This window comes from Haemorhous mexicanus, chromosome 2 (genome assembly GCF_027477595.1).
Source record: "Haemorhous mexicanus isolate bHaeMex1 chromosome 2, bHaeMex1.pri, whole genome shotgun sequence".
Classification (NCBI taxonomy): domain Eukaryota; kingdom Metazoa; phylum Chordata; class Aves; order Passeriformes; family Fringillidae; genus Haemorhous; species Haemorhous mexicanus.
In genome coordinates, this window is record NC_082342.1 from 51,675,030 (window position 1) to 51,700,634 (window position 25,605).

Sequence of the window (25,605 nt, forward strand, 5' to 3'; positions counted from 1 at the left end):
TTTCACCACCTCAGGCTATCAGCATTGTGATGCTTTTGGTGTCCCCCACACAGTTTTTGCTGCCTGTGGCAGAGCAGGATGGGATGGGTTTGACTGAGAAAAGCTGCCCACACCACTGACATGGCTGCCCAGTCCACTATGCTAAGGTGTTAGCCGACTTTAGATCCTGCCTGGAACCACGGTGGCACTGAGACAGCTGGGCTCTGCTGGCATGTGAGAACGACATGGAGTTTTAGCCTGGAAAAGAAGATGTCAGTGGTGACCTTATTGCTCTCTACAAGTGCCTTGAAGAAGGGTGTAGGCAGGTGGGGGTCGGCCTCTTCTCCCAGGGGATAAGTGACAGGATGAAACGGTCTCAAGCTTTGTCAGGAGAGGTTTAAGTTGGACGTGAGGAGGAATTTCTTCACAGAAAGGGTGATTTGGAATGGGTTGCCCAGGGAGGTGGTGGAGTCACCGTTCCCGGAGGTGTTTAGGGAAGGACTGGATGCCATGGTGTCGTGGACATGGCAGTGTTCGGTCATGGGTTGGACTCGCTGGTCTCATAGGTCTTTTCCAACCTAGCTGATCCTGCGCTTCAGTGAACAGCGCGTTCAGTTCACAAGGCACAGACCTACGAGTAAGAAAGCCATGGGAAGGAGAGCACAGGTCGGGACACAAACTCCTCACAAGGCGAAGCATCCGCCACCAGACACCGACCCCCCCTCACCCCCATGGCCCCACGCGGCCCCGCCCCTCGCACGGCGACGCACGCGGGGGGCGGGGCGGAAGTGAGCGGCGGCGGCGGCGGAAGTGGCTGCGCGCGTCGGGGGCTCAAGATGGTGAGTGCAGGCAGCGGCGGCGCTGGGCGGGTGGAAGTGTTTCTGTGCCGGACTGCACCGAGTCAAACCGGACCGAACCGAACCTCTCGCCCTGTCACCCCCGCCAGATACCCCTCCCTTCACCCTCTCGACGTCCCCAGGGGGCAGCGGGGCCGTGCTGAGTCATAGGGGTCCGGCGCGGCCATGGCGGGTTTCCTCACGGGCGCGGGGTACCGGGAGGCGCGGAGGGCCCGTGGCGGCAGTGGTTAAAGCCCTTCCCTGCAGCGGGGCGGGACGGGACGGGGAGCCCCGGTGGTCCCAGCCTCCCCACAGCCTGCGGCTTCGGCGGCGCAGCTGCCGGGGAGGGAGGTCACGCCTGGGCCCTCCGTGGTGGGCAGTGGCGCTGGGACCGCCTCAGACGGGCCGGGCACTGGGGTGCCTCGAGAGTGTTGCTTTGGGGCACTGTTTCGTGGTTTTCTCCGTGAGTTTAACTTTGATCTTTCCTCTTGTCAGGTCACCCAGGTACCGTATCGCTTTAATGCTTTCATTTACAGCAGTCTCGCAAAGGTCTGGTCGGTGCTGAGTGTGTAAATTGGTAGATGCGTTACATGCATGGAACAACAGGCATGTTAGGACTGTCCTACAGCTCTTATATTACTGAGAGCTCACATGTTGCTACAAAAGATCTTAGCTGTAAGCATGAGTTTTCTTTTAGATCTGACAGTGCTGCTGGGGGAAACCCTTGCAATGAACTGCTCATCGCTGTCACCTTCCAGAGATTATTGCTGTCACCTTTTGTTTTTTATTAGATATTGCCCTATTGGTGGAGCAATTTTGATGAACAATCCTAAAATCACTTCAATAAATTTGGGTAGGTTAGAGTGAAATTAGTGACCTGGGTTACTAGTAAGCGGTACCTAGTAAGTCTGTGGAGTTCTGATGATCCACTACCGGTTACTGCTTTCCTTTGTTCTTTCAGTTAACTGGCATACTGGACTGCTCAAATACACCTTGTCCTCCTTATGGCAGCCTCAAACCGTGGCTAAATTTGGTCTTGTGTCAGTACTGCCCTAAAATGAAGGAATGCTCCTTTCTGTCCTGTCATCTGTCTGGACTTGCCACTTTCCCTTCCATCCCTGCAGCCCAGGGTGGGAACAAACAGGGGTGTATTGTGAGTTTAACCTGATCTGGGTCAACCAGATCCAAAAATGTTGTCAGTACCTTTAGTTCTTATCAGACTCTCTGAAAGAATTCTGTATTAGTGTAGGATTTATGTTTTGGGGTGTTTGGTCTCTATTTTAAAGAAACTCTAAAGTCTAGGGTTTGTCCAGGGGTGCTTTAAGGAGTTTTTGAGCACTTCCTTTAATTTGGCTGGCCTAATGGCCCATACAAAAGTGGTCTGCTTCTGTTGAAGTAATCCTCTGGGTTTGTTTTTTTTTTTTTCCTTTTCTGTTTCTTTTTTTTTTTTTTTTTCTTTGTTCCAGAATTCTAGAGGCACTGCTTCTCTGTTGAAGGACAGTATCTCATTTACAGACGTTTCAGCTGCAGGGCTGTTTGAAGGTCATGATCTTCTGCGCAGGGGGTACGCTTTCGTTTTGCTTGCTGAATTGTGTGGGAGACAGTGTTGAACTTCAGTGGGTGTTAAATGTTGGCTTTTATAGAAGTCTCTTGCAAGGTGTGTTGCAAACAGGCATTTAGCTCTGTGATATTGTCCTTTAGAAAAGAAACAGCAAAGTATTGAGAATTGTGAAATATCGGATAGTTTTAATATACGTTTATATGAGTGTGCTATAACACTGTGGGAAATGATTAATTTCAGCTTTGGGACAAACCCCAAAAGTAATATAATAAAAATAGTTTGGAGTTTGCCATTTTTACCAAAGCACAAAACTTATGTCTCTGTCTTGGATAATGAATCCAGAATAAGTTCATGGAGTTTAAAATGCCTTACAACTGGCATTGGGGGGAAGGTGTGTACAATATTCAATTGCAAATCTTGGAGGCTTGAAAATAATATACAGTGTAGCTTAGACATAGTTAAATCTGTAATGATTTAATTTATTAGTATTTTAATCTCTTTCTAAATGGTATGAAGGAAGAAAAACATTCTGTTTTGTCAAGAATAAAGGATGTTTGAAACTCTTTTTCTTCTGGTAGTGCTGTAGTTAGTATGTGTCTCTGTGGGCTGGTGTTTGTGTCTGAGATTGGTTTTGGAGTGCAACTTAAAAAACCATATCCCAATAAATTTGAAGTTAATGTCGTTTCTACTTATTCTTTTAGCTTTACAAGTGTGAAAAATGAATTGTTGCCCAGCCACCCACTGGAGTTGACAGAAAAGAATGTAAGCATAACATCAAATGTAGCCATCTTCACTCTTAACTAATTATGAAGTTTAAATTAATGGTGTGGTTATCTGGGGTGCTTTGTACAGTAGCAAGTAATGAGCAGGGTCTTTAACAGAATGAAAGTGTTCAACATTAGTAACATTTCAGTTATACAACTAACATTGTCGGCAAGCCTGTTTAATATTAACCTCTTACTTATATCTCTCTCCACTTCAAGTGTGTAAGCAGCCTTCCAAGTAGGGACTTGTGTGGTCAGGTTTAGTCATCCAAGAGTGTGTGCAACCACCATAGGTAGACCAGGGGCACACCTGTCACCTCGTGAAGGCTGATTCTCCCATTTTTGTCTGTAGATTTAACATCTGTCTTCATTTTCAGCCTTTCAGCCTGTGAACACGTACATATTTTTCCATAAATTCCTCAATTCCATCTAGACGTTTTACACCTACAGTTTATCATAAGTGTTTGCAATCTTTCCTGGCTCAGTCCTCCCTCATGGACCATTACAAGTGGTCTGTGGAAGGTAGAGGGAGGCCAGACTTGCTGGTTGAGCTGAATGTCTCTTGTGCCTACTGTCCTGAAGCAATGTTACCAAATTAAACAGCAGGACAAGGTCTGACTGTAATGTCTAATATTTTCTGATTTTAGCCAGTGTTAGTGTTGCCTTGCATTAAAAGGATGATTTTGTGACTCCAAATTTGTGAGTTTATTTATAAATACTGTTAAAGTTTCAGAGCTGTTTGTCAATTGATTTTTTTTAAACTGATTGCTATAACTTAGTTTTTAATTCTGTTCTTGCTATACAAAATCTGCATAATTACAAGATCACATGTTAAAGAGACAAAAACACACAGAAATAAAATAGGCTATGTGATCCCCTAAGAAGTATGTGAGTCTTCTAAATTGTTTCTTCCACATTTGTTTAATTTTTCTGTAAATCTAAGGCCATTTTAATAATTATTTTCACGTATATTGAATGGGAAAATATTTAACTTAGCCTGAGATAGTTATGGTTGGTTTTGCTGCTATAAATGTTAAAAAGGTTTTTCGATAGCACTGGTAGAAACCAAATGTCTCTGCTATCCAAAAATCCTTCTCTCTATAAAATTAGAGAAATGGAAAAATTATGTAACCAGAATTATTATAATTATAAGATTAGGATGAGGCATATAAATAGTATTTTCTGCTACCTTTTGAAGAGCATTCAATATAGATTGTTGCTTGTTATGTCTTTGACTTGTATTTTTCAGTTGGTTTTTGAGATCCCTTCTCATAAATATGATGTTCTCCTAACAAAAAGGTTTTGTCATGGTGATGGAGTACAGATTTTCCGATTATAGATTTGAATTTTTTTATTATTTAAGCTTAAGTTTAACATTAAGTATAACTTCTTTGTACTCCAGTACACATGGGTGAGCACTTTTTCTTTAAAAAACCTCTACTGAATAGATTTTCTTTGTCTTACTGGTAAGTTTAAGAGCAATTGGGGAAAATATGAGTTTTCATTTGCATTTCAGAATCATAAAGACTGTAAGGGGTGCTCTGTTTCCTTGCTTGATCAGAAAATAAGTATATCCCGTGTTTTTAAGTATTCTTTGATAACTAACTAATCACATCAAATTGCTTTTTGTGGTCTTTAAACTGGACTTAGCTTCCTGTTTATCCAGACAATATCATTGTAAAGTAGTACAAAACTGTACCACTTGGTGGTGTTACATCTCCTGATTATCAAAATAACAAAATAAAATTTCTTCTATTAATTTGGAATAAAATCCAGCAAAAAAACAATTTCAGCTTTATACAAATCTTACTGCATCACTGTCTTTCCTGTACGCTTGAGATATGTTTGATGGTATCACTGAATTTTTACATACAAACTAAGTAAGCATGTTCTTTTAAGTAGGATGTCACAAATTACTTCTATGGCTGTACTTTAAGGTAACTTTTTCTAAACTAAAAATCAGTATTGTTTGTGACAGTTCCAGTTAAATCAAGATAAAACAAACTTTGCCACACTGAGAAACATCCAAGGAATCCATGCACCTTTAAAGCTGCAGATGGAATTCAGAGCAGTGAAACAGGTAGGCATTTTTATCCAACTGGTATAACTTAGGCCATTTGAAAAAAATGTTTATGAAACATGCTTTCAGAGACACGTCTTTCTTTGTTGAGATATCTTATGTTTCCAAAAGAAATTAATTTGCTGTTAAAATCTGCTGTTAAAAACAATGAACCAAACAGTGCAATTACTGGTTTTTAGAGCAGTCCATATACTAAAGCCTCTTAACTGCTGTTCTCTTATTGGTTATTTGGTGAAGTGGTAACTGCTCTAGCTTTGCTGTGGAATAGCTTCCTGTAAGCCTTCAGAGAAAAGCAGGAGGAATTGAGTACTCCTAAAATTAATACTCTTCCTCTCTCCCCTGCAGAATGTATGACCTTCACAGGAAGGAGTCTCTGGAAGTGTAGGGAAAAGAGACTTAGGGGTGTGAAGCAGGTAGTGATTTGGGAGTAGATGTAGAGGTAATGTGAAACCTGAAACAGAGTTTTCTATGTGCTTATTGTTCCTCAGCCTTTGTTGTAAGATCAAGGGGGCTCTACAGGGAGTTAAGTTCAAAGGTTTTAACTCTTAATTGAGAAGCTGAGTCTGTCTCCTTTTCCTCCTTTTCTCCTACGATTGAGGGTAGCTGGAGAAAGGGAAACATGGAAAGCTCATTGGTCCTAGTAAACTTTTTTGTCTTCTTGAAGGTTGTCAAGCTTCTAAGAGTAGGTTTTCCAAGTGAATGAGAGCAGTTTTGTACTCTGAGTGATAAGGCGCTATTAAACCATAGTGAGCTGCATTAAGCTTGGAAGAAGTTGCTGGTCCTGAAGGTGTGAAAGTCAGGATGTGAGATACACAAACATCCCTTGGTCTCAGCTGTGCTGTCTTGAGGAATCTTTTTCCTAACTAACATTAGCTCATTGCAGAGAATGCGGGAGGTGAGGATATCCTCTTAGTCTGTCTCCAGAGGTGGCTTTGGGAGATGGGTGGGGGAAATATGGTGATCAGAAGGTTTTTCACTTCAAGATTCATATTGGGTATACAAGTTCTCTTGTAGTTTAGCTGAAGTATCTCTAGCAGTAGTGAATGCATTCTCAGAAAATTTATGCTCTGAAATCTGTGTGCTACTTGAAATTTCTTTGGAAATATGAGTGAAGGGTGCAGAAGACTGTTGAAAGTAACTGGGAGTGGACTTGAAGCTTAAGATTTGGTTGAGATCAGAGACATAATTATGATTTAGATTAATTAAAAGGAGGATTATGTTTGAATGTGAAAGTCAGGATAGCTCTTTCACTTGTGTACCTGACCTATCAGAGATGTAGGAGGCTTAGAATGTAGTTCCCAAACTCTGCAGTATACATCAGTCACCCAGTACTGACCTCAGGGTCTGGAGGTTTGCAGTGAACCTCCACAACTTTGTGAGAGGAACTTTACAGAGTAGACAGAAAGTACTTTGTTACTTCTCAAAGTGCAGTATTTGCTGTACTACCTACACCACAGTGAAAACTAAAAATCTGTTAGAAGGCTGTTCTTCTCAAACAAATAACCAAAAGGACATGGCGGTGTTTGTGTGTCTTTGTGTGCCAGTAGTTCTCTTATTCCAGTGTTGTTTTTTCTGCCTTTTGACTTTTCTAAGTCACTTCAGACTGAGAAATCCAAATATGAACCCTTTCTATTTCAGACTTGCTGAGACTTGAACTCTTGATTGAACTCTTTTTACAGGTCCAGCGTCTACCATTTCTTCACAGCTCAAACATGGCAATGGATATTTTGAGGGGAAATGATGAATGCATTGGTTTTGAGGATATCCTTAATGGTAAATACATTCTGGCTTTAATATTATGGAATCATTTAAAGGTGAAATTTGGGAGCTCTGAAATTCTTTGCCTCTACTCAGCAAGAGAATTAAACTCCCAAAATGCAAAGAACATTAAATCCTAAAAGCAAAGAAGCACTGGCAAAGAAGAAATAAATGTAATTCAGCTGTAAGCTATGTGGAAATTACTCTGCAATATTGAGCAAGACAGTATTTGCTTATAGGCTGGGTTTCTAAAGGAGTTCATGTATGTTGTATGTCTCTTTGCTCAGAAACTTTTGAAGTACTTGTGCAAATTTTGTCAAGCAGAGGTTACAAAGTTTTTACATTCTGTAATTAGGAAGAAAGTGTTAGAGAAGAGGTAGAGAATTAATGAAACAGACTTAGCAGGGGAAAGGTTCCCTCAAATGAACTCAACAGGCTGCAGTTGCATGGCACCCTGCTGACTGTTAGTATGTGTGGAATAAAATAAACCTGGAAAAATAGCTTTTGAACAAATTAGTTCTAGCTTGTGTTTAAGGAGATGGAAGGAGGCAGAGTATTTTGAAGTGGGATTGGAGAATGGAAATAGCTGGGGAGATAGGAAGCTCTAAATAATGGAGGAACAAATCTGAATCTAGAGGCATGAAAATAACCCCAAATCTGGTGTTATTTTCTGCCATGGATATAGAGGGACCAAGGGAAGGAATATTGGGCTATTGTGGTTCCACAGGGGTAGACAAATGTTGAACATAATTTGTAGAAATTTGGTTATTGACCACTGCTCACAACAAACTGTTAGATTTTTATAGAGTGCTGAGGAGTGAGTGGGCTATAAGTGTTTTTGTTAAGGCTTTATTTATGAGAAAGTGGACTAGATATTTTTGTTGTCTCTGGAGGAATCAGAGGCATTAATAGATCTTGTTTATGGAAAGAAAGCATGATTGATGCACCCATAAAGAAAAGTGTATTTCTTCCAAACAGTCACAACAGTCATGTGTGCTGGCTCTGGGTTTGTTTTTTTTTTTTTTTTTTGTTTGTGGTTTTTTTTTTTAAATTTTAATTTTTTTAGAAAAGGAGTTTGTACTGTCAGTATTGGTCTCTCTTATGTCCTCTGCACATTCCTTGGTGGCCTTTGAGTACAGTGGCTAATGTCAACCATACTTTACAGAGTGTAGGAAATCTCAGAGATATTTACAGGTGTAGAATTTCTGTGGAACTAGGCAGCTGGGTAGAAAAGAGAAACCAGGAATATGACCCAGCTAACAGAAGGGAGGACTGTGAGCTCCAGTTGTGCAGAGAAGTTTTGCTGGAAAGAAGTGTAGGGCAACTATGGAGAAATGCTTCAGTCAGACTTGAGTTTTCTCAAACACTAAACTTGTGGTGTAATCCCTTTGAGATTCAGGCAGTTGGAGTCTGTGCTTACGCAGAACAGGTTGGTTTTACTTGAAATGTGTGTGTGTCATATGACAAGCTGTTCACAATATACTTGTGAACACGTATATTGTTCTATCAGTTCTATCCGTGCTTTGGATAGAGGCTTCTGAGTTACAGATCTGCTCTTTGCAACACTGTCAAAATAAGTAACTGTTGCACTAAGCATTATAATGATAAGAGATGTTCACCTTCATTTGTTGTTGTTAGTCTTTGTAGCTTGCTAAAGGCTTCATGCTGTCAATTTTTCTTTTTTCAGATCCTTCCCAGAGTGAGGTTATGGGAGAACCACACATGATGATGGAGCACAAGCTTGGTTTATTGTAACAAAATATACTTCAGAAAAATGTTTTGTGTGTGTCTTTGTAGTGCAGATCCAAGTACATGGTACTAAATTGACACTCACAGTGTTAAGCAAGCAAACTTAGTTATCACTTGCCTTCCTTAATGAAAAGGCACATTTAATGTTTAATGTCTCTAAATTGTTCTGTGCTTGTTCCCAATCATACAAATGTCCTGTAACTAGGTAGTTTAAATAATGCCTTTTCATAAACTGCTCAGGACAATAGCTTCTCAAATATGGAAATGCTATATGTGTATACAAGAAATTCAAAAATACCCAGGCATTTTAAAACTGACTACTGTGGTAAATGCATTTAATGGGGGAAGAGGAAGGTATTTTCCGTTGCATAACTCTTTGTTCATGAAAATTTCCATACACTTTTTAAACTATTGAATAAAAGTTTGCTATAAATGCTGTTGCATTTCAAAGTATATTTAATCCTAAATGAAGAATCTCTTATCCGTGACCAAGTGTTATCCCTTTTGTTGGAATATCTTTAAAGGTTTTTAACTTTGGCATTGCCAGTTACATATATTGTAGCCCTCTCTTGACAGCTATTTGAGTTAGCTATTAAGCTTTTATGTAGAATTGAAAGTGTTGCTGTAAGAGTAGAAGTAAAGGTCTAGGTTTTTTTCATGTGTGTCCCTGAAAGGGTATTTTGGTTTCTGGAAGTAGAAGCAAGTTCCACTTGGGTTTAAAGAGATATTTTAAAATCTGTTTGAACATAATCCAAAAGAGTGCTCCGAGGCCTAGGTATTTTAGTATTAAGAAAGAATGCAGAATTATTAAAGTACCTAATAAAGCTGCTGGAGTAAGAACATGAAGATATGGTGGTACAAATGCAGAAATAATTATTTGTGGGTTTATAAAAATCAGATCTTAATTAAGGAAGAATGAGAAATTTATACTTAAATACATCTTTTAAAGGAGCAGACCACTGGAAGGGGTTTTGTGTGCTTAAGTGGTTTTATTTATCAAATTCAGGATTGTAACAACTATTCCTGGTGTCATACATGTGTATATGTTATATCAATCTTGCAAGGCAGCTAATACAATGTGGCATATCAGGAAAAAAGTCTGTGGTTCAAAAAATGTTATCTATTGTCATATATGAAGAAGTATTTCTAAAACAGGAATTGTCTTTATTCAGCAAGTTTTAATGACTTGGTTAAATGTAATTAGTGTTCTGTTGTAGATAATTTTAACAGGAATGTTGCTATAAAACTTTTTCCACAACTGCAAATCTCCCTTGTGCTTTTCAGTGGACTTATAGCTACTACAAATTCTCTATCAGTTTGGGCCAAAGCCTCTAGCTTCTGTCCTGTAAATTTTATAGTGCTTTTATATGCAAAACATTGCAGCATTTTAGAAACATTAAGATGATAGTATGATTCACTTTAGTGGTGGTCTTATTTGGTTTTATATTTAAATTTGTTTCATTTAAGAAATTAAGCTTCTAAAATTTTCTGTCACTTAAGACTTGTAGAGATTAGAGGCTTGTGCTATGCAGTACAAGCTGTTTAATTTGTTGGGGTTTTTTTCCTTAGGGAGGTTAAAGAGAGGACCAATAAATTGAACATGCAAGTGTAGACCTACTCACATTTTTGTTTTCTACAGCTGTCCTTGTCCATGAGCTGATAATGTTTATTAAATATCAGAGTTGGCTGCTGGTTTATAATAAAGCAAAACCAAACTGTTAGGAAGCAAGCTTTGGGATTCAGTAGGCTTTGTACTGCTCAAGGCTCAGGCCAGAAAAGCTGAGGGATTTCATTGCCAGGTCTGGGACAAGTTAAAGGTGCTGGCATGGATTTTTAGAGGTCTGCTATCTTACCTGCACTCTTCAAGAAAACAGGGAGCCATCCAACAATTGGACACTGGTACCTTACAGCTCCCCACTTCAGTGTATTGAGCTGGTTGGCCTTTCCCAGTATTGGCTGAAAGATGGATGCTGCTGCATCTGAGCAAAACTACATTAAGACAAGTAATTTACTAGAGTTTCTCATTAGTGCCGTGCAAAACCAGAAGCAGATTAGGAGGCTGCATGCGATTTCTAGGTGGTTTTGTTCAATGATTAGTATACTTTGTAATAATCTTGGGTGAGATCAAGCTGTATTCAGAGCCAGGAAGTTGCATTGTTCATTATGTCTGTAAGGAAGCTAATCCTAGGGGTTAGCCAGGCTGGAAAGCAAATAGTATGTGTAAGAGGCCTGTCTGAGAATTTATGCTGTTAGTAGAGAAATGGGAGTCAAGCAGGACTGAGGCAAAAATTTTTTGAGGTAAAAAGGAAGGGTTGCATTTTCTCAGTGCTACAAGGTGTTGGGCTGTGGACTGTGCTTCCTGCCCCAGCCCATTCTTCCCATTTTGTACAAGCCTCATCCTGTGAAGCAGGTGCTGCACAGAGCAAACCACGGAGGCAGCTAAGTGGGGTGTGCTGGGCACTGGAGCTGGGACAGATCTGGCCTGGGTAAGGGGAGGAAGGCACTTCCAGCTCTGCTGCCCTGGCTGGTGCAACACAATCCTCCACCATGACTTCTTGCAGGTGGCAGTGCTGTCCCTACTCTGTAACTTCCCACCTCCACTTGGTGCCAATGTTCTGGGCAGCATCCTTTCCTCTCCCCAGGCACAGGAGGGAAGCAAAACCACATCTGCTCTACTGTTTGTGTTATGACCATAAGAAATAGATGATACCATAATGTTGCTCCTGTTTACACCAACAATCCTCTATCAGTCATGCCATTGGCCATTTGTCAAAAACCAAAATTTAAAAGCAGAAGAACTACAAATGCAACAGAGTTTAAAAAACCAAAGTTTTTTATTATTATGTCAAAATAATTTCTATTTATACACAAATAAAGAAATTATTATAAACTTAATAGATTTTGCTTTAATAATCTGATGCATGTTAGTACTTGGTTCCTCAGTTTCCACTGTGCAAGGCTTTTTAAAAACACAGTTCATATCCTCCATGTGTTTTGGCCTAAATTTATAGCCAGTTCTAAATGCTCCATCTACCAGAAACACTCTGCAAACAGCACGTACTTTGTGCAGTTAAATAATAACAAAGCCGTTCCTGAGGTGTACGTGCTTGTTGAACTGACACAGCACCACTGTGGAAGTGGCTCGCTTTGTTGTGAGCTCCCAAGTACTAGGAGAGGTGTGCACTGAAGAAGAGCAAGTGCAGGTACACATTCCTTCTGCATTTGCTTTTTTATTTCCTGGCAGTTTTGTGTGAAATAGTTAATTTCATAAAGCCTTACATAACTGCATAATGAAGAGGCAAGGAAGACAATGTAATGTTTGTGCTGAAATCCTTTACATCAGTGTTTTCCTAATCTCTCTACAAGTACTCATTATGTTTTGGACCCACTGGTTATTGTAGCACTCAGCTCATGTTTCCAATAAATTGGCAGTAGGTTGGGCACCTCAAAGGCATTAAGCACTTTTATATTGTAGCTCTAGTCTAAACTATTGAAAGAAAGCTAATGAGCTTTAATTGCCAACATCAGTCTTGGGAGCTCAGGACAGAAGTGTAAGAGCTAGCTAGAGGTGTTAGCACATTCCTTCTGGCCTGGATAAATGGCCCTGTTTTTACCTGTGAGCAGATAGTGGTCTCCTGAATATTGTAAGCTCTCCCTTTAACTTATTTGAACCTTCTTCCAGGCTTCTCTGTGATCATGACACATAACTTGGAAAGAATGCAATCATTCAGTTAAAAAGGATCTATAAAAGTATCATCATTATTTGGTATTACTATTTTTTGGTGGAGCACCACTGGGAAGTTCTGCAGGAGTCTCTGTTCATAGGATGGGTATCAGTGGCTGTAAGCAGCTCATAGTTTATACACCACATGTCTGTCTGCATTTTTATCCTAAGCTGTGTGCATGTGAAGTCATTGTAGTTGCTTTCTTAGAGGTTTCATTCTCTAGATGGCAACCACTTTACATTGTTTTGCTTTTTCTACCTAATCTGTTTTGGGGGAAAAGTGTCACACACAACTTTGAGAGATCAGAACAGTATTGGCCATCAGTCTTCACAAAATCAACAGATGGGAGTGGTCCTTAACATGGTGTTATATTCACACTTCTGCTGTGCTGTGCATTCTAGAATCTAATACTCAGGATGATTTCTACTTAAGGATCTTAAGGGAAAAGGTGAGGAGTCAGTGCTGAAACTGATTCCTAGGTTTGGCAGTCTCACCAGTTTGCACTGGGGCCCTGGGCATGTCACTTGTCCTCTCTGTTAATTTCTCTCTATCTGGCCGTGAGGATAGTATCTATTATGGAAGGATGTTTTGAATAGCATTTGTAAAGTGCTTTGAAGATTAGAAGTGCTGTTCAAATGTTCATAAATTATGCTGCATTTGTTGCAAGATGATTAGATTATTGATTCTAGTTTTGTCACCTCATTTCAGGGTTGTTAAAAAAATAAAGATCTACAGATAAGAAATGCTATCAAAGCTTTTCACTAAAAGAAACCTTTAAGTTAAGTACCAACTTAACTAGAAAACAAGAAGTATCTCTGGGACAAAACAGAGATGTCCATACGCAGTCCTTAATATATGGAAAATGATAAATATGCAATATGGTCTCTGCAAAAATGTAGGTTTCTGCTGAACTTCACACTCTGCAAGATTTCTCAGCAAGAAATTCTCTGACAGTTTTATGTGAAAATCATTTCAAGAGCTAAGTCACAGGCAAGGTCTGCACATGTTAAATTTACACAAATACTGCAAGCTGCAGAACAGTAAGTGTACTTATGGCAGGTGTAAGTACTGCCTCCAGTTTGCTTTCGGGAAAAAACTGGTTTTTAGTTTAGTAATTTTAGACAGTTTGAGGGCTTCTTCACTGTTATGACAGGCCTTTCAAGATGGATGCAGTGGACCACATCCTCAGCTGGCACAAGCTGCAATGGCTTCAGCAGAATTGCCAGCGTCCTCTGGGTTGCTAAGCTTGTCTTTGTCACCCAACTCAAAGTGACAGAAGATGTATCACAATCCACAGCTGACATTCTCAAACTTGAAAGGGTAAGTGGAAAAAGTACCATCCTACCTTATTTTTTCCTTCATGCTGAAGCAGCATTAATCTCAATTGTCAGCCTATTTCCGTAGTTAATAGCTAGCTTTAGTCAAGTGCTAAAAAGAGATTGGGTATTGAGTGGTACCAATTTAGTGCTTATTGCTGCAGGGCCACTTGGAGATTGTGTTGTGTTATCTCTGTGGTTTCTGTGTGACATAACTATCTCTGCCACTGCATGTCGGATTAGAAATTATGGGTATGTGGATCCTTTGTTCAACTATCAGCACTCTCTAAGCTGGATACTTCTTCAGGTACCAGCAGAGCCAAGTCCTCCCCATTCCAGCTTGTGCACAGAAGCCAGCTGTAAGACAAAGATCAGACAGGTATCTTTAGCTGAGATAGCTCAGTATAGCATGCTGATTCAGCAGCAACAAACACACAGGATAGCTCTCTGCAGCCATCCTCTGTGGCACAAATGTGTCTTAGTAAACAAAAGCAGTGATGCTATTTGCCCTAATTACACAAGTCAGACAGTATCATTACTGCTGCCTTTGAGCACAGTACTAAACTAATCTGCGTGTTAGAGACTGGAACAACTACCTTCCTGCTCTCCAACTACAACACTGAACGACACTCTAAAAAGAAAGGTGCAGAGAAAGAGTAGTCAAAGGGTCAGATATCTGAAACTAATGACAGAAGGTAAAGAAATATAACTTTCAGAAATTTATGGTGATGGACTACAGTACTGATTGCAAGATAGAGTGTTTGATGGTAAATATGTTTCCTTTTCTGCAGTAGAGCTTGCTTTCTTAATAGACACTTCCTCTACTTAATAGAACAAGTACTTACTGTGCCTTTGTTAATGTAATTATTTTATTTATTAATTATATTAATTATTTATTACTTTACTGGAAAGTATTCTCACATGCAAGACCCCTTTTCTTCAATTCCCTCAGGTCTAAGACCCATCACCACTTTAAATTACCATTAGTATAGCTTCTCTGTAAAGACTGTGTAAATAATTATAATGTAGCAGGAATAGACTTGAAATTATGTGAAATGTTCTAAATCTACAGCATTATCACTGCCTATTTAAATCTTAAAATGCAGCTGATGCAGAGATAAAAGGTGACCAAGGTAAAGTGTTGGAAAAAAATATGCAAGTCTCTAGCCAGAGTGCCACCCTCTCAAGAAAAACATCTTTTCCCCCCAACTGTAAATCTATCTAATGAAAAGTGATTCTTCTGTCATTTAGATTTTTGTTTCAGCATCCTAAAAGAGCATCCTAAAAAGAAGTAATTTAAACTGGAAATAATGTAAAGTGATCTTTGCTTTATGAGTACTCATGAATGGTATTTCACTGTCCGTATTACTGGATGGTCACTAGGTATGATTAGACACAACTGCTATAGAGGCCTTTATTTAAAACGTGGTTATAAGTTTATTCTTTTGGGCTTTAACATCTTTTACAGATTTTAATGGCACTGGGTCACAAGGTACCCATGACCAAAGACCAGGAAAGATAGCTTTCCATCAAACCCAGTGAGTGACTGTCATGTTTATAACCCTCATTAGCATCTAGAAGAGCTCAGATTGCAAAATTAAGTTCATGCCTTTCATGTGATCTGTGGGAAAGGCTTTCCTGGAAGAAAGACCCTATAAAGGGCTCAAACCAAGGCAAGTCACACTTGCAGTCAAGGGTATGGTGTATTCCACTGGCAGTACATGCAGGTTATCTTCATTTTGGGGGAAATTCACAGCACAGAGCTGAGGGAAGGTGGCTGGATCAGGGCAAAGGTGTGAAGCTAGAGCCACTACAGCACCCTAGCAGATAGGAAAGTTTGAGAACTACCACACTAAACTACAAAGCTTCAATTCATGTCAAAATAGAAATTACTGGAAAAGCCAGTCCGAAGAACCCTCCTGATCTGTACTTACCACAGGACAGACAGTGGGATTAGACAAAGGCCTGCTGATAGGAGGAAGCTAAAGCCTGAAAACCATGCAACAGTAGTTGCATAGAGAATATTAAAAACTGAAATTGACATTGTGCCGGTCACAACTTCTAAACAGGCAATACAAGCAAACACAGCACCTGCCAAAAATAAATGAGCAAATTACAAACAAAACAAAACCAAACCTCTTCAAAATACTGGAGTTTTTAAATACGGTTCAAAAGATATATCTGTTGACAATATTTTTACAAGTTTGCAAGTTACAAGCACTAGGCGATCATACTTGGCTTTGAAAACTGTGGCAACTCCTACAAAATGCTAGTTATTTTAAATGAACAAAAACCCAACAAATAAACCACACATTTTGTTGATGGAAACTATTTCTCTTTCCTATTATTCTGTCACCATGCCTACTTTCTTGCATTTGCTTATCACATCAAATTTAACCTGTTCATCCTCACTAACCATGTTGTGCACATCTCCATTCTTTACCCCTTCCAGTTCTCTTCCTCATTTTACTTTTCCAACTTTTTTATATTTCTTTATATACTTCTTCTTTATATATTTCTTCTATATACTTTTTTATATTTCTTGTTTCTTCCTTCTCTAACTTGCACTGTTATATGTGGAAAAGACTGATTCAGCAAGGACTGCTGGTTCAGCTTAAAACCACTGCCTTCTCATTTTTGAAAAGAAACAAACAACATATTTTGGACTGAACTACCCTTGGGGTGGCAGTCTATCCCATAAGTGTCTTGTTGAACACGTTTTCTGGAGTTGCATTCATAGTCACAGAACCATAACCAAAATCACACTAGGTAAGCAGAAAAGGATGACAAGAGGCAAGCTGATTGCTTCATCAAACTACTCAAATAGCCAAAGCCCTGAAGAATGCCAAGAAACTCAATACCAGAGGTGCATTTTAGCACAGCTAGTACAAACAGATCTTTGTTTTAGTGTATGGAGATTAATCTTTTTAAAAGTAAAACACAACAACTCAGGAAAATGTTTCTAGAAAGTATATGTTTCCCAAAATCTAGAAAAGGTACACTCCCCAAAAGCAAAATATGGGCTGTTAGAGCCCTATTTTGAGGCTTGGCATGCTTTTTTCTGTGTTCCATAAGGAAAGGACTTTGAGAAGTATTATGTTACATTTCTTGGGATATGCTTAGAAGCCAATGGCCTGAAGTTGGGGTCCTGCTCCATAGCTGAAGATACAAGTCTAATTGTTTCCAAATACTATGAAGATTGACCATTGCTTACCTTTTTAAACTAGTAAGTGAGAAATTGACTAAATAATAGAAACATATCTTTCTCTGCATGCCAAAATCTTGTGAATGTAGAAGCCCCTGTGAAATACTTGTATAAATCTTGGGCATTCTTCTGCTTCAAGTTTCCCATGGTCTTTAATTTAAGAACAGTATTTTGTTTGAAAGTTGAAACTTGCAGTAGTTTTTAACACAGTTTATATTTAATTCAGAACCAGAAACCATTAATGTCAAGACATGGGCTCATATTTATACAGAACTTGGTAGAAAAGGAATCATAAAGTACCAATACAGATCTGTTTGTTTAAAGGTAATCTTTGTGCATCTCTGTTCTGAAGTACCGTATTATTTTATTGTTTAAAAACAATTCTACTTACCCTGTTCACCAGGGAGAACCACTTTTGACAGCATGGATCGGAGAACAGGAATAGGCATAAAGCAGAACAAAGATGGCACTCTCACTGTAAAGCAGCCATGAGACATTGAACTAATTAAAATCCAGGGATTTACAAATATATTACAACTGCCTTAGTCATATACTTTTGAACACTTAGTTCCCCAAATAGTAAAAGGCAACAGAAAAGTCAGACTAGATGTGACAAAGTGCACTGTGACACAATTCTCCAAGAACAGAGAAATTTATAAATCAAATATATTTCTATGGCACTAAAACCATAAGCAGGTAATTCCATTGTTTCTTCACATAGTTCATCTTTTAATCAACTGAATCAGTCTGATCACCCATTTATATTTTACCTCTCTATGACCCTTTCAAGGTGGCATGTTCAATATCCAACAACTGCATTCACTACAGATAACACAGCAGTATTTTCATATACATTGTTGACCATGGAACAACTGATTCTGAACTCACCTAAAAACATGAGCAGAGTAGTTTTGGCAAAGGCAGCCATGATCATTCCTCCAATGTAAGAAAACATCCCAATAAAGACAATATAAATGTCTTTGAGACATTTAGAAAATAAGTAAACTCCTAAAAAGCTGGTCAGCGAGATAGAAGTGGATGCAGCTGCTCCATATCCAATGTATACTTCATTCCAGCAGAGTGGCTCATCCAGTTCATACAGTGTAAAAAGTGAACTCCCACCCAGCACAGTAAACAAATAAGTCATAAATGTAAAAAGTAACACAATTATTAAAATTCTCTTTTTGTAAGGGGCAGTTTGAAAAAGTATGTACACTCCAGAAAATGTCTCCCTAAGAAGTTCTTTCCAGGATACTGGTGCTTCATGCTGGAATTGAGATACACCTACGGTATCTTCCAGAAAAAATACAATATAGATTATATTAATGACATGGAGCAGAGATGCTATCACAAATGTCCATGCAAAGCCTATTCCTCTTAGAAAGTAGCCAGATGACAGTCCTGCCAATCCAGATACAACTCCAAAAATCAAATCCACTACAGCTATTCGTGTTGTTTTCTGCTTCTCATCATGACACTCCTCTGCTATGTAAGCAAAGCCTCCTCCAAGGAAAGTTGCTATACTTCCAAACAGTCCAGTAATAAATGCAACTGCAAATAGGACAGAGAGTGACAAGGAAAAATATGATATTGCAGTGAAGCTAATACTAGAAAGCAAAGCTCCCATTGATGGTAAAACTAAAGATCTTTTGTGTCCCTGGCGATCCCCATTAGCTACAATGACAAAGGCAACTATAAGGCTGGGAATGGCTCTAGTTAAGTCCAACTGCATATTAAAAACAGAGGCTTTTTCTTGAACTTCCTGCAAAGAGAAAATAAAAATAATTGTGAATACTATAATAAATTGAGAAAAAAAATCTGTCACAATATTACTTACATAATTTTTAGTATGCAATGTCATGAACATCACTGTACATGTTTACAGATTATAAATTTTACTATTATCATACATGCAATGTAGTTTTATAACATTATATGACATTTTTATGTACTAGGCTATAATAAAATACATTGCATATTCAGACTTTTGTAATTTGATCTTCAATATTCCTCAAACATTCCCTGTTACGTTTTAACCCAAAACTTAAAGCTGAAGACACAGTCTTGCTAGTACTGTTGACACAGAAGTTTCAGTGCAGGCAAGAGAACAATCCTTTTGAACGTGCACTTACAAGAGCTGTAAGTATCTTTAACTGCAAGTATCTCCTTCAATACAGGGTATGGCAAAAGGGCACTGGGCTATTTTAATACTACTCAGAAATCAGTAGTAAGCCAGTCATCGATTAAGGAACACACCCCATGCTCCCTCCTCACAAGAGATCACTTTTCCTCCCAGATAATTCTACTGAGGGGGTTACAAGGAAGAATTAATGGACTAGAGCACACTGTGCAAGTAAACACATCACAGTTTGCTCTGACATCCCCCTGTGCAATCTTACTACTACTATTACAAACAACAGTAGCAACCAAAAAATGTGAAATACAGCTTTAAATATTGTACTGACTCACAGGTATGTGAATTAATGGATTTTGCAAACATGTAAAGCTCTGGGTTCAGGAATTGTCCAAATCAGTGATGTCTCTACAGATACACCAGAGCAGGTATTCACATAAGGAACAGCAGCTAACACTATAAAAATAAACACCCATTATGGGAAAAATTTTAGAGTTCTTTTTAACAGAAGTATAAAAATCAAATGTGACTGAAAACCAACCATTTAACAGAGCATGAATGTCTGCAGAAAAAAAGAACCAAAGAATGGTTAATTGAAAAAAAAAAAATGTTATGAAGCCCACTGCTAAAGGACACTCAGCAAGCTAATTCAGATCTTGTTTTAATGCATAGATGCAGATCTGATGAGAGTAGCCACAACAGCCCTTTCAAAGACAGCCACCTGATCAGACAGCAGGGGAAAAGGAAGCAACTTTATTCATACAAACCCTTTATACTAGCTAAGACAAAGTGTCAGATGCAGAGAGTAAAGTATTGCTGAAAGTCTTATTGGAGTTATCTGAGGCACAACACTGACTTGGGCAGGCATTGTGCTCTTCAATCAGCAACAAGTACACTTGTTCAAATCTGCCCACACCATTCTCAGCCTGTATTCAAGCCATCTATACTGCACATTTCAGGTGTCTCCTCTGTAGCTAACATAATTCTGACTGAGTAGCATCCAAAATGATGAAAAGCCCCTAAAACTTACAGGAATGTACTTGGGCAATTTTAAAAGCTGCTGAATGCTTTATAAATTCATATTTATATTTACAGGCAGAGACCACGAGTTTCTCATTCAATCTCTTCCTTTGCTTACAAGACACCAGGTTTTATTACAAGAGGAAAATTCAACTGATCCTGAGGTTCTCAAGGAAAGTCTTCAAGATCCCCAGCACTCCAAAGCCTCTTGCTCCCTTCCCTTATGGTGTCTGACTGCCTTAGCATTCATGATATCCTGGTAACCAGCCAGCAGTGCTGTCACCCTGGAAGGGTCAAAACCATGAAGACTGAACAAACTGAGATGGCAAATGTTATTCTGATCTGTAACTCCTCTGCTGCTGACAAAAAGAACTCTATGTAGTTGCAGATGTTGCTTCTTCACTAGGATTGTCTTGTTCAAAGCCATGAGCATCAAACAAATGCTACTATGTTAAAAGTAGAATTAAATGTTAATATGTATCATCTCAACCCATATTAACCACATAATACAGAGAATATTGCCAGGCCATAATGAAGTGTAAAACTGAAAGAATGAAAAACCCCAAACTTGGGTGTTCTTGTTTTGGAAGAAGTGGTGCAACACACAAAACTTGGCTACACATCCAGGTAACACACGTGGCCATGAACTTGCTGAGATAAAAAACTTGATGCCTACCAAAAAAAAGACTGCAGACATAAGTATAGGAAAAATCCATTTAGAGTGTAAGGCATGTAACTGCTCACTCTATGGTTGTATGGAGCCAAAGGAAAAGAATATAGAAAATGATAGGTCAAACCTTCGGCTGCTTTAAAATCACATAACTCCATTAAATAACCAGTGGAATGACATATATTTGAAGAGAAAGGTCTAGTTTTTTAATCTGCAAATTCACTCTACTCTGAAAAATTACTCACAGTGGACAGAAATAGATATTTCAATCACCTATTTCAAAATTAAAAAATATGAAGAAGCAAGTAACTTACATAAGGATTAAATTAAGAGAGAAGGGCAGCACCTGTGATTGAACAATATAAAGGACATGATAAACTCACAAGCTGGTAAGATAAAATATTACTGAATAGCAAGGGAAAATTAATGGATTGGATAATAAATTAATGGGATTATAAAAAATGTTTAATGATTAAAAATACAGCTCTTTATGAGATATTTAAAAAGGATTATCCAATTTGATGATCAGAATACTTCAATTTATATTCAATTACCTTCAAACTCACTTTATTATGACTATTTTTTCAAATTGTAAAAAATAATTAATCTAAATTTTGCAAAGACTAGCCATTTTGAATTATACTCTACTTTTTATGCAGGCTCCAAGTGATTTTTGTCTTCAATTTCCATTTACATTTTGCTTTGAAATCGGTGAGATTAGTATAAAGCTTCCTCATTCTCTGAACATAAGGACTTACACTAAATTAACTGTTAATAGAGATGTTCTTTTAAACATTAATGCCAAACAGGGCCTTACAGCAACACTTACAACATCTATAAACCTAATTCAGTTAGATTTAGGTTAGGAAGGTCTTGGAAAATCTGGGACACCTACTACACACTTCCTTGCAAAAGGGTTTGGAATTAAGTAACTGGATCTACTCTTTGGCCCATGCACAGGACTATTACTCAGCACAGAGGCCCATTTGCACTTAAATTAATGCGTGTTTTGAACACCTACATCGTTACACTATGGTAACTAGTGTGGTATAAAAATGCAGCAAGGCATCCAGACAAGAGTGTAATTGTTCAAAAGCTCATGCCCTACTGGCAATCACTGACATGCAGGGAACGGAAATTTGGCAGGAAAGGGAAACGAAGAAGTTCTGTTGGCCATTACTCAACTGCTGTCTTGCAGAACTCATGTTCTCAAATAGCAAATTAACTATGATTTGTAAACAAAAGACCTGTAAAGTGTGAATATGTCATCAAATCAGAGACACTATCTAAACTTCAGCTGAAATTAAGCACTCTGCTTCGGTGTTTTGAGAAAAGAAATACGAAGTCTTATATCTTGAACCAAAGGTGATGGCAATTTGAAAATCAGGTTGAATTTGAGGGGGTTGCAAAATGCAAAGATGTATTTGAAATATTGATTTCTTGATGGGTTCTGCAATTAGAATTTTATGCTTAGAGAAAATTGCCAGACACAGCATCAAATGGGGAGCTAATACTAAATAAAACACTTTTTGGGAATAACATACAAGCATTACTCCAACAATAACTGTTGATTACCTCCATGGGTCAGCCCAGAAGCCATGCTGGACCACAATTCTATTGACCTTTTCACATTTTTTCTACTAAGACCAGCTTCTGTCACATGACAAAGAACATATGCCACACTAAAAGTCCTGAATTATTTCTTTGATCACCTTCACTGGAAGCATGTTCCATTAGCAATCTCCTTTTATATAAGACAAATGAGGCAGATAGGCTCAGGCGTTCAGTCTTGCACATATGCAACACATCAGCGATTCAGATATGGGATGTGAGCAAAAATTTTCAAGTACCACCTTTTCAGCAGTGCAAGGGAATGCCAACTGACTGTTTCTGTGACCCCAACTTCTGTGTAATTTATACAGTGAATCATTTACTTTCCTGACCCTACAGTGGTTTCATCTTTCACTTTATCCAACCCAACTGCCAGTTGTTGTTGACAAGTATGGGTCTATTGCACCTCTTCTGAAAATATGTTCCCTCTGCTATTCCCATGTTAGACACAGAAATCATGTGGCCACTGAGTGTGCCAGAGCAGTGTATTGCTTCAGAAAAAAAAAAAAAAACAAAAAACCGACATTCAAAAAACAACCCCAAAACAAGAGATGAGCTTTCTGTTGAATCAGTGCCTCACTCAAATCCAAACCATAACCTGTAACTGCAGAACTGTGAGATACAACACATGGGGTGAAAGGGGAAAGGGAAATGGGGAATGACCATCTCTTCTGCTGGCAGCTCACAGCTAGCTCTGCTTAAGTGTAGCATTAAAACGGCACTGGAAGTGCAATGGAAGAGGTACCAGTCAACAACTAGCTATCCAGCACACTGAACTATGGAAAAGTGCTAAAAATGTAACTGACCATGAGATCCTGTCATCTTGACGTCCTTGTATTCCAGCAAGGCAGTGCTCTGAATGGCAAACCATCAACTATACTTGATCATGCAAAGATCAGTTAAATTTTTTTCCACGTTTTAAAACCACAAAAAAAATTATTTTAATTTCCCCCCGTTCCTCGTTCTTGTAATTCCTCTGAAATAAATGTATTTTAAGCTAGATACTATTCCTCGAAATTACAGGGCATTTGCTAAGCTTCTCACGGTTACAAAGAACAGTAGGAGCCACAGAGACAACGGATGGCTCACAAACAACACGCGCAATGGTGTGGGAGGAGGAGCCTCCACTCCAGTTGTACCCGCGATAATGTCAGCCCAATGCTAACTTGGTCCCCATTCTCTCAGGCGATTTTCAACTCCCGCTAAAATACGAATTTGTCTCAGTATCTTCCTGGAGACAAATTTTGTCTTTAAAGCACTATCTCTGCCTACACCGTAACATTAGATCGAGGAGACAGTGAAGTGAGAGCAGGTTACAAAACTACGGCTTTCCGGAGAATTAAAGGTTAAGGTTATAAAACAGGAGGTTGTACCGAGGCAGCACCTCCCGGCTCTAAGTTTATTTACAATTATTATTCCTCCCCCGCCACTTGCCTTCTGTTTGATATAAGCCGGGCTGCTCTTATTCTGCTCGCAGTGACTGGCATTGCTGTCGCTCACGAAAGTGGAGTTGTACTCCTGCTCCCACAGCCGCCGGTAGATGAACTGCTGCACCAGCGGGGTCGTCAGGGAAAACGCGAAAACGTAGAAGAAAATGACGGGCTCCACGCATAGAACCTTCCTCATTTCTGGGTCTGGGCTTCAAACCCTGCGTCAGGGAACAAATGGCGAGTGCGAGTGTTTCACCTCACGAGGTGAAAGCGAAAGCCCCGAGCGGCAGCGGGCACGGTGACAGCCCCACGCACGGGGGAAGCGCTCCGCCAGCCCCGTCCCGGAGCGCAGCGGTCCCGGAGCGCCCCCGCCCCGCCCCGCCCCGCCGGGCTGTCCCCTGCGCACCGGCCCGGTCCCGCAGCGCCGTGACACCGCGGGGCGGGACGGGGGCGGCCGTGTCCCTCAGCGGAGGAGTGTTCCCCGCCGCGCCATCGCCGCCCCCCCGGCCGCGGCCGCCGAGAGGACGAGGCCGGGTGCCGCCATCTCGGCGCGCCGTCCCTGGCCGGGCCCGCGGGCGGGGCGCTGCGGCGGGCGGGGCCGGGCCCGGCGGCCGAGCGGGGTCCCTGTGCCCGCGGCTGTCACCGCCGCCGTGCTTGTCCCCACGCCGGGGACGTGCGGGGCTGGTGCCAGAGGTCAGCACGCATCAGCACCTTGGAGATTTCAGCGGCGCTCCCCGGGCCCGCGGCGTGTTCGGGCTGCTTACACAAGGAGCATCTGCGTGATCAGCGGCATCGCTGGCCTCGTTCAGCCCCGCCACCCCGGCCCGGAGCTCGGTCTGCGCAGGGACTAGGTGGCTGTGCCTGGCCGAAAGCGTGCTCCTCCCCGGTGCTGCCGAGCGCTCCGCTCTCAGCTGATAGAGCTCAGAGGTTTCATTATAGCCGCTCCCCTTCGGTGGGCTCTCGGCTTGTCAGCGTGTGTAAAAGCAACATTTGTTAGCCACCAGCTGGTCTCTCGTTAATAGACTATAAAGCTGTGTAGGTTGGATAAAACCTCTAATATCATGAAGTCTAACCACTAACCCAGCAGTGCCAGGAGGAGTTGGATATCGCTCTCTGGGTCTGGCATAGCTGTTGCCGGGTGCCAGGTGAAAGGTCTCCTGTCGCTGTGAACAGCCGCTGCGTTTCCACATGAAAGGTTGTGCTGGTGCGGACCCGCAGTTGTGCGGGTTAGAAACGGCCTCTGCCCACCCTGCTGTACACGGCATCCACAGCACGGCGAGCACACAGCTCTGCACAGTCCTCCCGAGACAGCACCGAGTACTGATTCTGGCCTTGTCACAGGTGTGGTGTACCAAGGAGAGGTAACATAGCCAGGGCATCCTGAACGACCACCTTTCAGTCTTAAATACTGGTTCTCCATCACAAGTACTGCAAAAAGTCCCCTTTGCTAAAAGCACTTCAGAACTTCAAAGTTTCTCTGATGTATTTACTCTATTAAAATAAGAAGGGAAGTTTAGAAACTTCATGAAAATTGAGTTCCTTGATAAAGTGATTTGAAGACAGATTATCCATAACATGGGTCATATGATCTTGAGTAATGCTTTAACTTGTTCACTGCCATGTGACATGTCATTCAGTCCCAAATTTAGGGACAACGCTGGTTTGTCAAGTGTCTCAGCATAGGATCAACCCAGCATACAAGCTCAGTGGCCTTGGTAATTTACTTGAGCTTCTTTGGTCTAGCAAAGATGCTTGCTCACAGAGGCA

The 25,605-nt window shown here is 40.3% G+C and overlaps 2 protein-coding genes across 2 annotated transcripts; one reads left to right on the forward strand and one right to left on the reverse strand.

Annotated features, from left to right (window-relative positions):
* The first annotated feature begins 737 nt into the window (after positions 1 to 737).
* On the forward strand, positions 738 to 9,160 carry POMP (proteasome maturation protein). Its single transcript, XM_059838808.1, has 6 exons — positions 738 to 818; positions 2,282 to 2,379; positions 3,078 to 3,138; positions 5,119 to 5,220; positions 6,900 to 6,993; positions 8,666 to 9,160. Exons 1-6 carry the CDS (start codon positions 816 to 818, stop codon positions 8,731 to 8,733), a joined length of 426 nt encoding a protein of 141 aa, XP_059694791.1. The 5' UTR covers positions 738 to 815; the 3' UTR covers positions 8,734 to 9,160.
* Positions 9,161 to 11,542: 2,382 nt separating this feature from the next.
* On the reverse strand, positions 11,543 to 24,399 carry SLC46A3 (solute carrier family 46 member 3). The gene is made up of 6 exons (XM_059838806.1): positions 24,245 to 24,399; positions 23,843 to 24,056; positions 17,862 to 18,735; positions 17,365 to 17,448; positions 15,703 to 15,859; positions 11,543 to 14,125 (listed from the first exon to the last, which is right to left on the reverse strand). The coding sequence occupies exons 2-6, from the start codon at positions 24,032 to 24,034 to the stop codon at positions 14,038 to 14,040; spliced, it is 1,395 nt and encodes a 464-aa protein (XP_059694789.1). The 5' UTR covers positions 24,035 to 24,056; positions 24,245 to 24,399; the 3' UTR covers positions 11,543 to 14,037.
* Between the last annotated feature and the right edge of the window lie 1,206 nt (positions 24,400 to 25,605).